Here is a 12,831-nt window from a genome sequence, read left to right on the forward strand (position 1 = left end):
GTGGGAGGCTGCTAGTTGTCTGCTGCGTGTGGCAGTGCCCTCTGCTCAGGAGTTGTTCAAGCTCTGCTGGTGGCTTCTCGGAGCTCTCCTGAACTATCTCGAGTAGAAATAGTATTTCCTTTTGTGCAAACAGTGTGTCTTCCTTGGGAAGTGCTGCTAGAGGTCCTTGTCCGAGGTGGGCTCCAGGATTAGATGGACTTTGGATCAAACACTTGTATTCATATCTGATCTTTGTGTTACAATAATCATCTGTCTCACTGACCATCCCACTATCGCTTTCTTCAGAGGCATAATTATTAGTCCATGCATGGCTGCTTGGATCCAGAGGCGTATCTTGTAGTGGTATCAGTGATAGCTGCTCTTTTGTGATCTATGCTTTTATCTTGTGGAAGACTTACTACTTTTGTTCAGACTCAGGTATTTAAAGCTCTATAGGGGTGAACTCCACTGTAAAGGTGGGGGGGGAATCTAGTACTTTAAATTTTGAAGCCTGAAAGGATTAATAGTTCACATGGAATTTGGTTTATCTTTCCATTATGGTTTTCTAGAGATAAATAATCCTCTAATAAAACTTGATACCCTGAGGATCTGCACTGAAGAGCCTAGAACAGGCTTAACTCAAGTGTCTGCTCCCTTCCAAGGATGTTACCTGCGTGAACATCTTGATGTAACTGCTTTATAAATGGAGTGCGAAAAGATAATACCTCATGGAAGCCTTCATCTGCCCTGATCTTATATTCTAAGTAGTTTAAGGAATTAAAACACGTGATGGGTACTGCCAGTGCTTGTACTGAGTGTCTTTAACGGAGAAGTCGGGCCCGGCCTGCCACGAGCACGCCACGGCTCTGCAGGGGGACACGGGTGGGGAAAAGGGGCCCTGCGGGAGCCGATGGCGGAGCTCCTTCCACCGCCCGGTAGCTGCCAGCGCCGCCCGGGCTGGAACCCGCCGCCGCCCCCGTTCGCCTCAGCGGGGCCCCGCCTCATGACAGGCCGGGCCCCGCCCGCGTACGGCGCCTGCGCAGGGGCCGCCCCATGTCCCCTCCTGGAGGCCGCCGGTCACGTGACCCGCCATGCGGCCCGCACCACCTCGCGGGGGGGGAGCGGAGCCCGCTGCGGCTGCGGGGTCGCAGGCGGCGGCTCGTCCCCTCTCGGCTCCCGGGGGTCGGACATTATTGTCCGCTCTCTGCGGAGCGACAGTGGGGCAGGGGATAGCGAGGGAAGGAAGGTGGCGTCTTCCGCACCTTCTCATCTTCCCCCCTCTCGTGTTGAGGTAATGGCTTTGTCCAGCCCCTGTGGACAGGGCGGCGCTGGGCCGAGTCACTGCCGCACCCCGGGGGGGGGGGTGCGGGATCCTCGGGAGAGCGGCGGGAAGGACCGGCTCGGTACCGCGGTACGAACGGCCTCGTCCCCGTTCTCTACCGCTTCCTCCTCCCTCTCCTTGCCGCTCCGTGGCGGCGGCGGGTGGGCAGCCGGGAAGCTGTCTGCCCCTCTTCCCCCCTAGCTGCCGGTAGGGATGGTACGGGCCGGTGGGACAGTCTGTGTCAGGCGCCCGCTGACACGGGACGGGCCGGGGCGGGGGAGCCCGGAGCCGCGGTGAGCGGGGGCCGGGGCCGGGGCCGTGGGTGTCCGGGCACGGGGAACCTGGGCTGGGCCGGTCTTGGAGCGGGGAGGCCGGGGCCCGGAAGGGTCGGGGACCCGGAGAGGCCGGGTCCGGCTGGGCCTGAGGCGTTCGGGTCCGGGGGCGCTGAGCAGGGCCGGTCCCGACCCGTTAGGGCCTGAGGCCTCCGGGCACGGGGAAGCTGCGCCAGGCCCGGCAGGGCCCGAGGTGTCCGGGCCTGGAGGTCTGGTCTGTCAGACCCCAGCCTGTCCCTGTAAGACAGGAGATACCCGGGCACGGGGGGTCTAGCCCAGTCCTGTTCCACCCCCGTGGGGCCTGCGGTGTCCCGGCTCAGAGTCAGGGAGCCGGGTACGGGGGGGATCGGTCTGCTCTAGTCCTTTCCTATCCGGGCACTAAGGATTGGTCCTTGTTCAGGTCACCCCGTGGTGGAGTTGTGCTGGTCCTTTAGGCTGAGCTTAAGGCCAGCCACTCCTGGAAGGATATAGAGCAGGACTTGCCCCAGTCAGGCCTAAGAGGTGCTTTAATATGTGTTGTGCTGATATTGTGTGCTGTCTCGTTTGCTTGCAGGAGGCCTGACGTATGTGCTGAGCTCTCACTATGAATGCTATTGTTGCCCTCTGCCATTTTTGTGAGCTCCACGGTCCTCGCACCCTCTTTTGTACTGAGGTTCTACATTCACCGCTTCCCCAAGGCGCAAGCAGCGGGGACATCTCTGGGCAGAATGAGCAGGCAGAAGAGGAAGAAGGTGGCATTCAGATGAGCAGTCGGATCCGCTCGCACAGCCCAGCAGAAGGTGCCAGCGCCGACTCCAGCAGCCCAGGGCCAAAGAAGTCAGACATGTGTGAGGCAAGTGTGAAGATCTGTGTGCGGACATCAGTGGCCCTTGGCTTAACTAAAGGGCTTTTGGATTCTCTAATGCAAATGGAATTGTTTAAGAGAGAGGGGGGGGAAAAAAAGTGAACTACACTTGTTTTGTATGTGACTGCTAGTACCAGAAGATCTCCAAGTCCTCATAAATTGTAATGATCTGTGACAAGAGGGCAAAGCAACTGTTGTTGAGTATATAGACCTTGACAAGGTGGTGTCTTGAGGTCTCTTTAAGCCCTGTGATCTGTGATTTTCTTGTGGCTGAGAAGTGCTTCCCTCATCCTTGAAGAGCATTTACTTCATTAGACTAGGTCTAGTCATTTATTAATGGTAATTTTAAGAGCAGTATTGATTAGGAAGCAGAAAAAAAATGCAAAAGCAATTAAAACAATAGAGAAAATATATGTTCTCGGTCATTCTCATGCTTGTCTACTATTAGTACTTGTTCTGAGGTATTTGTTATTTACTTTCCTGTAGGTTATGGCCAGTTTTGTTAGGCCGGTTGGTTTCACAGCTGCTGTTAACTGAATTTTACCACTTGTAGAGCCAGCACCAAGTTTACAATCAAACTAAATAGCGCAAAATGAGCATAAGAGCAGAGGAAGTATATCACACAGAGTTCTATGTGAGGAGCTGGGTTCAGATCCTGACCCTGACTCATACTTCTTGTCTTCTCAGTATTTCTGTTCTTATCTGTATGTTTAAATAATGCTTCCCTACGTTTTGAAGGGAATATGCAGGGGCCTTTGGAAACCTTAGATAACTGCATGCTCATTTATGGCTGGATTTGCTTTTCTGTCTTCAGGGTTGCCGCTCTCTTGCAGGAGGACATCCTGGATATGTCAGCCATGACAAAGAAACTTCAATCAAGTACGTCAGTCACCAACACCCAAACCACCCCCAGCTGTTCAGCATCGTGCGCCAGGCCTGTGTTCGCAGTCTGAGCTGTGAGGTAACCGCCTGGGAGCGCAGGGAGAAAACCCGTTTATGGCCTTATGTATCGTTTCAAATCCAAGATAGTGCTTTGCTGATCCTGGCTGCTCTGTGCAGCCTGAAGCAAGGAGGGAATGGAGGTGGAAAGACAGACACACAGGTCTGTTCGGTCCAGGATTGATGGGAATTTTTAAGGTTGATCTTTGATAACTTCGAGGGTTCCTTCCTCTGACCTTGTGAGACCAGAAATTACCCTTTCTTGTTTTTGCTCCTATGTGTTTATGGTTTTTCTTTGTAGGATAAACTGGTTTTGTAAAAACATTGGAATCTGTTGTTTAGTGCCAAGAAGTATTTGATCTTTGTAGACCATTAACATTCAGCATCTCACAGAAGTGAAGGGAGAACCTTACAGATTAATGAATGTTTGTGTGTCAGAATCAGCAAAATCCCTTGTGGATTCTCAACAGTATCGTAGTTGAATAGAGCTGAATTCTTAAAAGACAGTTAAATTGAAGGTTTTGTAGTGTTTGTAGGATACCTCTGGAGGTCTGTTTGACCCTGGGTTTTGGATAGTAGTCTAAAAAAGGCTTGTTTTGTTCACCAAGTGTGTGTTAAAGAGCAGGAAGCTTTGTTCAGTTTGTTACTGTTTCAGCTGTGTGATGTGCTTAACTACTTCGGTGTGTGTGTGTCCCTCCGCTTCAGGTCTGCCCAGGACGTGAAGGCCCTATTTTTTTCGGAGATGAACAGCACGGTTTTGTGTTCAGCCACACCTTCTTTATCAAAGACAGCCTGGCTCGAGGTTTCCAGCGCTGGTACAGCATCATCACTATCATGATGGACCGAATTTACCTCATCAACTCCTGGCCTTTCTTGTTGGGAAAAATCAGAGGCATCATTGATGAACTTCAGGGCAAAGCGCTTAAGGTAGGTCAGTGCACAGAGTCTATTTGACTCAACGTTAGTAAAACATTATGATAGCTGATTTACAGCTGAGTCAAAAAGCCGATCCAGCTCATTGCAGCCAGGGTGGTCATTAAGGGTGACACAAGGGACAAGAGGACAGTGCATATCTGAGGGTCTAGGAGAGAAGGAACAGGGCGCCTCTCTCATTTTAAGCCAGTCGTAACACTTTTCACAAACCTAACTGTTAGACAATAGCTCTGTTAGAAATTTAAGTAACTAAAGTTGTGAAGGACAATGGTTTTGGAGCACAAGTGTTACTTAATGATAATTTTAGTCAATCTAAGAATAAGATGTCCCTTCCCTCTCCTTTCCCATAATTTACAATGTGTTTTGGATGACTGTGTGTGATGCACTCTTTCCACTTAGTATTTTTGTTTGGGTTTTTTGGCCCAGCTTTATGTAAGCATTTTATCTTTTTCAGTCTCTCATACTACCCTTCTTCTGTGGTGTAGGTGTTTGAAGCAGAGCAGTATGGGTGCCCTCAGCGTGCCCAGCGGATGAACACGGCCTTCACTCCCTTCCTGCACCAGCGGAATGGCAACGCAGCCCGCTCCTTAACGTCACTGACCAACGATGAAAACCTGTGGGCATGTTTGCACACTTCCTTTGCTTGGTAATGCCACTTGTGTTCCTAGCTTCTACAGCTCCTTCATGAAGAGAATATTGCCATGTTCTGAAAGGGTGGAAATGTGGTTTGAGTGTTGGGGTATTTTTTTCTTGAGGTAGTAAGTTGGACTTTGCTAAGTAGTCTCTGAATTGGAAGGAGCTAAGCACAGAAAGACAGCAGCCTGCTGATGCCTTTAGAACAAAAAAAATTTCTTGTTGCTGTGAAGTAAGCATACTAATGTGGCTGCTAATGGAAGCCATGTCTATCTAGATGGAAAGGCTTTGCAGTATAAAACTAAGCATGGAAGAAAGCAAGGAGAGATGCTCCTACCCCCAGCGTGTTGTACCTTGGGTTCACGTTTGAAGTACAGTGGTGGTTCACCTGGAAGTGCCCGTGTCTTGTGATAGGCAGCGTGGGAGGTGTAGCCATTTGGCACAGTAGTATGTCTGTGGGAGTCCAGTTGCTCCAGTGCCTGACTTGCTCATCCGACTTCCCTGGAAAGATGCCACAGAGAGGGTTGCAACACTGGCATGTGACTTGGGTGGGGGATAAGTACGTTGCACAAAGTAATCACAAAATGGTAGGCTTTTCGGTGACTGAGTGGCAGCGGTTGTAAGATGCGTTGATGGTTACCACGCCGAGGAAAGCACAGAGATGTGTTGAAAGGAAACACAAATTGGTTAGTGGTTGGATTTTTTTGTTGAGCTCATCGCACCAAGTTTCTTACTGGATTGTTACACCTAGCAAGCAGGCTTAATGAACGCTACTTCTGTTTCTTTCAACGTCTCCAGGCTTTTGAAAGCTTGTGGTAGCCGGCTTACAGAGAAGCTTCTGGAGGGAGCACCAACAGAAGACACCCTTGTTCAGATGGAAAAACTGGCAGGTGAGAGAGAAGTTTCCAGAGCTGGAAGACCCTCTGAGAATGCTTTGCATGGTAAAACACCAAGTCCTTTCATCAGCATCATAAGCACAGCCATCTCTCATCAACTTTACCTTAGCGGTAGTCTCTGCAGTAGCTGATGCGCTCTCCCATATGGAGATGACTCTGACAGGAATGTGAAATCAAGGCCCTTGGCCTCCTAGGCTCTCTGCACGCACATGTGGTGTTTGTTACTTAAGTAAGAGTGTTTCATCATCGTGATTATTGTTCTCTCTGGCTGGGTTGGCCCTCCCAATGAGCCTCTACAGCCGGACGAATTTGCAGTCACAACATATGGACTTCTTGCTCCTTTTTCTACAAAATTTCTAAAATTAAAGGTTCATATTTTTTTCTTGCATTGAATTATTTTATTAATCCATTTAGACTAGAATCTCCAAAACGTGCCTCAAAGCTTTGGCCGTGACCTTTAAAACAAGAATAGAGAATGCGTAGCTGGTCAAAAGACGTGACTTGGTGTTGTGTAGAAGATGAAAATTCCTTCTTGACGCTTCAGTGGTTATCTTATATCTGAATTAATAAACTTCTTTAACACTTTAGGTGTGTCTGTGATGCTAGTACTTTCAGTTACTGTGTTCTGAACTCTGTCTTCCCACATATAGCCAAAATCAATTGGCTGCAGCATGTGTAGGCACTTTTGAGGCAGTTCCCATTCCTAGAGAGCAGCAGTTTTTATGACCACTCTGCCTTTTTTTGCTAGATCTGAAAGAAGAGTCGGAAGGCTGGGATGGTTCTGAGGAAGAAGAGAAGCCTTCTTCCCAGCCAGATGTTGTGGAAGGGCAGGAGCTATCTAAATGCTCGCCTGAAACGTCTCTGATGCCAGATTGCAACAGCTGGAACGTAGCTCACAGAAGGTTGTCTGTCTTTCGCTCTCTCAGGCACATGAGACAGGTAAGAGAGGAGCACAGTCACTCTGATGCTGAATTCACAAGCTAATAACCTCTTTTCTCCTGATAATGTTTTTTGAAAAGATATATTTATTTCCCGCAGTCTGCACTTCTTTCCTGATTCTGTATTCAACGCTGTGCATGCACAGCTAGTAACATGGTGTTAACTGTATCTCTGGGGACACTCCCTTCCTCTGAGATCACGTGGGCCTCTGGTGATCATCGGTCATGTGGGATGGAATCTTATGATTTCTCTCAAATTCTGCACTTTTCTTCTTTCCAAGAGCAGTGACAGTAATTTAATACAGAGGTCGTGCAAGCATCTTCAAAGCCAAGGATTATTTGCTTAAAACAAAAGTGTTTCAGAGGGAAAAAAAATCATTTACAAACAAAACAAATGGTTCTGTACAGATCTAGCTTTTCTCCAGTGCTTCCAGTTACCTGACTGAGGGGGAGGTTCAGCGCGTTTGACCCACAATCTCTTTCACACCAGCTTGTTTTCCTGGACACTCCTGACAAATACCTGCTTTACGTCTTCAACCTCCTTTTGTTCTACTGTCTCCCAATTCAGAATGCTTGAAGCTGTTGAACTACACCACTGTATTGCAAGTGTGTGCCTTCGGAGGCTTGTCTAAGAATATTGTTTCATCTTCTATGCCTGAATCACTGTTGTGAACATAACCCAGATCAGAGAAATGCCTGAAAGCTGTTCTCATCTAATAGAAGTTGTTCAGTCCCATTCCAAACGGGCCTGTGTCCATCTTAACAAAACAGCTAATTTGGCCAGCAAGTGGGCTGATTGACGCAGTCTAGCCAGTGCACTGAAGAATTTGGAGCAACCGAGAAATGAAACTATTGTTCTCTTAATGTGCTCGATATTGAATTGGATCAGTGGTTAGGCATGTTGGCAAAGTGGTACTTTGCTGCTGTTCTTGAAACCGTAGATGGGGGCGAACGTTGCTTTGCATGACAGTCTGACGCCTTTCGCATCTGTCAAAGAAATACTTGATCTTGGTGCTGTGGTTTAGAGCTATTACTCTGTGCCCGAGACCTGCTAAATTTTCATGTTCATTTCTGCTGTTCAGTTCTAGCCGTTTTCTTACGTGGCAGTCATGTTTTTGACAGGGCAAACTGGACATTTCACTAATTTTCATAACCAATGCAGAACGTTTTTTTTTCAGGTTCTTGGGGCATCAGCATTCCGCATGCTGGCTTGGCATGTTCTGATGGGGAACCAGGTCATCTGGAAAGCTCGAGATACGGATCTTGTCCAGTCTGCTTTTGATGTGCTACGGGTAGAAACCTTTTCCTTTGTTTCCTGGCTGCATGTTTTTACATATATTTCTGTAGTAGTCCAGCCTTCATAATGACTGTCTCTGACATGTAATCTTGCGGACTATGTGTTCTAAATCATGTGGTTTTGAAAAAACAACAAAAAAAACCCCCCAAAACCACCCACCAAACAAAAAAAGCCTCAACCTTTGGATGTCTAGGTTGTCCTCAGCAACTGCATAGTCTTTCAAGCTGGGGAGGATACTTCTGATCCCCCAAACCAGGAGCATCTGCCTGAGCAGTGCTCCAAGTCTTGACTGGCCCTGGAAGTCAGGAAGAAAATTGTACATTACTGGTTTAGCTCCAGTGTTTCTTTTAACATGTTTCCTTCCTTCTTTAGACTATGCTGCCTGTTGGTTGTGTGCGGATCATCCCCTACAGTGACCAGTATGAAGAAGCATATCGGTGTAACTTCCTAGGGCTTAGTCCACATGTCCAAATCCCATCCCACATATTATCATCTGGTAAGAACCTGTTGCAGAACCCTCTCCTTTCCCTATCATCTTATGTTAAAGGACACAAGATGATTTTTTTTTTTTTTATTACATATTGGCAGATAGTCTAACAATGCTGCATGAACTAAAACCTGTACCACTTAATTTTATCCCCCCCCCCCCATATCCTTGCCTGATCAGTAGTTGAAAGGTGTGACATCTGCTTTAAGCACTGATCATACCGTAGCTGACAGTCCTGGTTCCTGTGGAGGAAAAGGTTCATGCTGAGCCAAATATTGTAAGCTGACAGAGCTGTGCTTTCTCGGAGCAGGGTATGTAGCTGTATTTTAGAATCTGAGCTAGTACAGTTAATGTTCTTTTGGGCTCTTGTTGCTGTAGAGTTTGCGGTCCTTGTGGAAGTTCGCACTGCCACCCGGTCCAGTCTCTACCCAACCCTGTTTGATGATGAGCAGTCCCTCAACAAGTACGAGTTTGTTGTCACCAGCGGTAGCCCTGTTGCAGCAGATCGAGGTGGGTGATTCGAAAGCAGAAAGAACCTGTATCGCTGCCGTTAAAAGAGCATCTTGATCTTTAACTGGTTTTTATGCTGTTCATGTACTGGCCCTTAAGGAAGTCTGAGTAGAAGCCAGGTCAGTATGCAACTGGGGTACTGCTATTTGACGTGAGGTTTACCACAGCCTGTTTAAAGGGTTTGCTTTACCAGATCAGCGTTTTGCTTATTAATTTTCAGAAATGAGAAACAAATTCTGTAATGTGGGTATAGCAGCAATTGTAGGGAAATTCTTCTGTAACCCGCAATGAACGTTTTCTATCCTGGAATACTTGTGTGTTTATTTTGAGTAAGTCTAGTTTATAAGGACCATGATATTACTCATCTCCCATGTTCTACTTGATAGACAAGTATGACTGATACAGAAATGCCCAGACCTTTTTTCTTTTTTTTTTCCTTTTTTTTTTTTTTCTTTTTGCCTACTTTGTTCAAGGACTTGAACGCTTGCACCTAGATGTGATTTGAGTCAGGTCCATCAGTCTCGTGTTTTCTGGGAAGTCTTAATTTAGATTAATTGGCCTCATTGACTGTCTCAAAAGACTTGACAGATGGCTAATCCTTCCTGCTCTGTCCTCTGAAGATACAGGTGCAATGCAAAGCAGAGACTTACTCTCTTTGCAGTGTTCTTCCTGTTGTAGATCCCACATGTATAATTACAGTAGTCTGCTTTGCATCCAAGCAGTGGCATGTCCAGAATCTTCTGGACAAAAAATAGTCACTGAAAGGTCTTTTCTCCACCACAGCATCAAACTTATTAGGCCACGGACTGCTGGGAAAATAGTCTCCTAGGGAATTCCAGCAAGTGGTCCAGGAAAGGAATGCCTTGGGTTGGTTGTCAGTTTGTTTTTATACTATATCCCGGAACTGCCCTGAACAAGAGGAACATTAAATCAAGAGTAAGTGGAGACTTCGAAATTGAGGTTTTATATTTTTATATATATGTATATATATTGTACAAAGCATGAAGATTTTTTATAACTTTGCAATTTTTAATGAGCTTTTGATATGGGACTAGAAACAACAAAATCTAAACAACTTCAGTTTAAAAGTGGGTCTGAAGAAAACAAAGGCCCCTGAACCTGTGTGCATGTCCCAGGATCCTTCACAAAATTCCATGTTGCTTCTTGGATCAGACGTTTTTCTAGTGGGCTGATCTTTAGCTCCTCTTCTATGGAAATGAAATCAAGGCAGGCCACTGGAGGCTATATTTTTTCCACCTTGTAGAATAGGTAGGTTTCTTCCTGACTTGAGGAAGATTATTATCTGTGAACTAGTCAAGCCAAATTCTATGTTGAAATTGGCTGCGCTGTTATTAATAGCGTAGCTTCCTGCATATAGAGGAAGCTGTATTAATGCACCAGACCGAAGTACTGGTGAAAAATGGGTGCAGACTAGTGCTCTTGAACAGAATAAGAGGTGGAATAAATGTGTATTCTTATCTGTAATTCCAGCAGGTATTCAAGCCCAGGTTATAGAATAAATGGACTAGTCCTTGCTAACAATTACTAGTAAAGGTGTAAGCGGGTAACCTATAGCTTGGGTGTCCTCTTTCTCACCCTTTTTCCCCCTCTTTCTGATCTTGTAGTTGGCCCTACAATCTTGAACAAGATCGAAGCTGCGCTCACCAACCAGAACCTTTCTGTAGATGTTGTGGATCAGTGCCTTGTTTGCCTGAAGGAGGAGTGGATGAAGTAAGTACGACTACATTGCTTTCAGAGAAACAGCTTTGGCGCTAATCCTGGAACGGTTACAGCAGAGTACAGGACAAACTTGTAGCCAGGTAACTTCTGCTGTAGTATTGACAGTAGTTGGCTTTACTGTTGGGACCTAAGAATATCGGAGTTGTTCTACTCTAGTCCTAACCCTCTTTTTGGCTTTCAGCAGTTCTTAACCTTTATGCTTCGGTTCACACATCTGTAGCTTACCTACCTGACAATACTTGTCTGCCTTATATACACTATGAGGATTAAGTATGCAAACACATATATGCCTGTCCATGTGCGCTATATTCCAGTGCAGATAACACGCCAAACAGATGTCATGATTGCGCCTTCAGGCGCTAGGTTTCAAAGACGCAAGTAGTTATAAAGGAAGACGAGTCAGTCATGTGAAATAATTCACGGAACGTTACGATTTTGTGAATTTACCTGAAGGCCAGATGGGCACTAGATGTGTCTCCCAGGGAGATTCCCAGTTGTCACAATTAATTGTTTTACTTTTCGCTAGAATGAAAAAACGGACTAGAATGCGTATTACGACTGAAAATGAGTAATCCCCCCAACTAATCCCCCCTTTTCTTGTACTCTTCTTCCCCCACCTTCTTCATTCAAAGCATGAGAATAGGTTCCATGGAATATTGTTTGAAGCTTTTATTAACATTTAGTTGCAGTAGGTACCGAGAGAAGCTACAGTTACTGCTCACTCCCTGTTTGATGCATGCAAGTCCGTTGTAATAGTGACAGCAGTTTCTTGTTTCTGCAGTAAAGTGAAGGTCCTCTTTAAATTCACTAAAGTGGACAGCAGACCCAAGGAGGATACCCAAAAACTGCTGAGCATTCTGGGAGCTGCAGAGGAGGACAACGTCAAGCTTCTCAAGTTCTGGATGACTGGCCTGAGCAAGACATACAAGTCCCACCTGATGTCAACAGTTCGCAGCCCAACGTCCTCAGAGTCCCGGAACTAAAGGGTGCCCAACCTCACTTGCTGCCTTCAGATAATCGCAGGGAACCCCGAGTTACCACTGCTGAGCCTGCAGCACGTGCATTAGGCGGATAGTGAAACGTCATCACTATTCTTCTGGTCCTCAAACTAACTTGAAGAGTGACTTGAGTCTTTTCTAATTGCTGTGAGACTGGATTAATAAGTGCTAATAAGTAGTGCTGCTGTCTGTCCTGAAACTCAACTCTAAATCTAGACCTCCACACTCAAGACTAAAATACAGCAACACTCAAAGAATCAGCATGAATTAATTAAAATCCCATACTGTCATCGTTAAGCGTTATGGTGTGGCAGTAGACCTCAGTTTTAGATTTCATTGGCAAGACTCAGATACCTGTGACAACGTCCGGAACTCCTGGGAGTCAATATAATTAATCTCTCCGAATCCCACATAAATCTCCTAAATGCGTGAGAGAGCAAGAACCAAAAATAAATGACACGTCACAGGGTATGGATCACATGTAAATTACTTCAAACCACTTTATGCTCGGATTTAAGAAGAGACTATTTTCTGCTGTAGCATAAGTCAGGATGTCCCGTCAGAGTCCTGTCACTCCACTTTATTTATTTATATCTTAACTTGAGACAGTTCCGGCATTTGCTTTGGAAATCTTGTCTGGGAGGGAGAATTGTAATATAAGAAGTCTCAAAATGCAGCCTGCTTGCTTCTCTAGAGGGTAAAATACTCGCCTTGTTTTGCCTGTGGTTGCAAAACTTCCAGGTAATGAAGATAAGCTCGCCAGGGTAAGGTTGCTGGTGTTCTGTCTTCGGAAATCGTTTCCTAGCTTCCTAATTAAGTTAAGCAGAAAAGATCCAACCTGTAGGTGCTCCCTTATATAACTCTATAGTAGCCATTTTTGCTTAATAGTTCATGGAAACATTGGTGCATTTTTTAATTACCTAAACAGATATTCCTTATCTGTATTGTAAGGAATTACTGTTTCTGTTGTGAAGTCTCTTTTTT

General features: G+C 46.0%; 1 protein-coding gene across 1 annotated transcript; it reads left to right on the plus strand.

The window, feature by feature from the left end:
• The first annotated feature begins 1,219 nt into the window (after positions 1-1,219).
• Positions 1,220-12,831, plus strand: FLCN (folliculin). Its single transcript, XM_050906010.1, has 12 exons — positions 1,220-1,270; positions 2,186-2,464; positions 3,291-3,437; positions 4,121-4,342; positions 4,834-4,994; positions 5,780-5,871; positions 6,626-6,816; positions 7,994-8,107; positions 8,485-8,608; positions 8,978-9,109; positions 10,735-10,840; positions 11,631-12,831. Exons 2-12 carry the CDS (start codon positions 2,216-2,218, stop codon positions 11,830-11,832), a joined length of 1,740 nt encoding a protein of 579 aa, XP_050761967.1. The 5' UTR covers positions 1,220-1,270; positions 2,186-2,215; the 3' UTR covers positions 11,833-12,831.

This window comes from Gymnogyps californianus, chromosome 15 (assembly GCF_018139145.2).
Source record: "Gymnogyps californianus isolate 813 chromosome 15, ASM1813914v2, whole genome shotgun sequence".
In the NCBI taxonomy this organism is placed as follows: domain Eukaryota; kingdom Metazoa; phylum Chordata; class Aves; order Accipitriformes; family Cathartidae; genus Gymnogyps; species Gymnogyps californianus.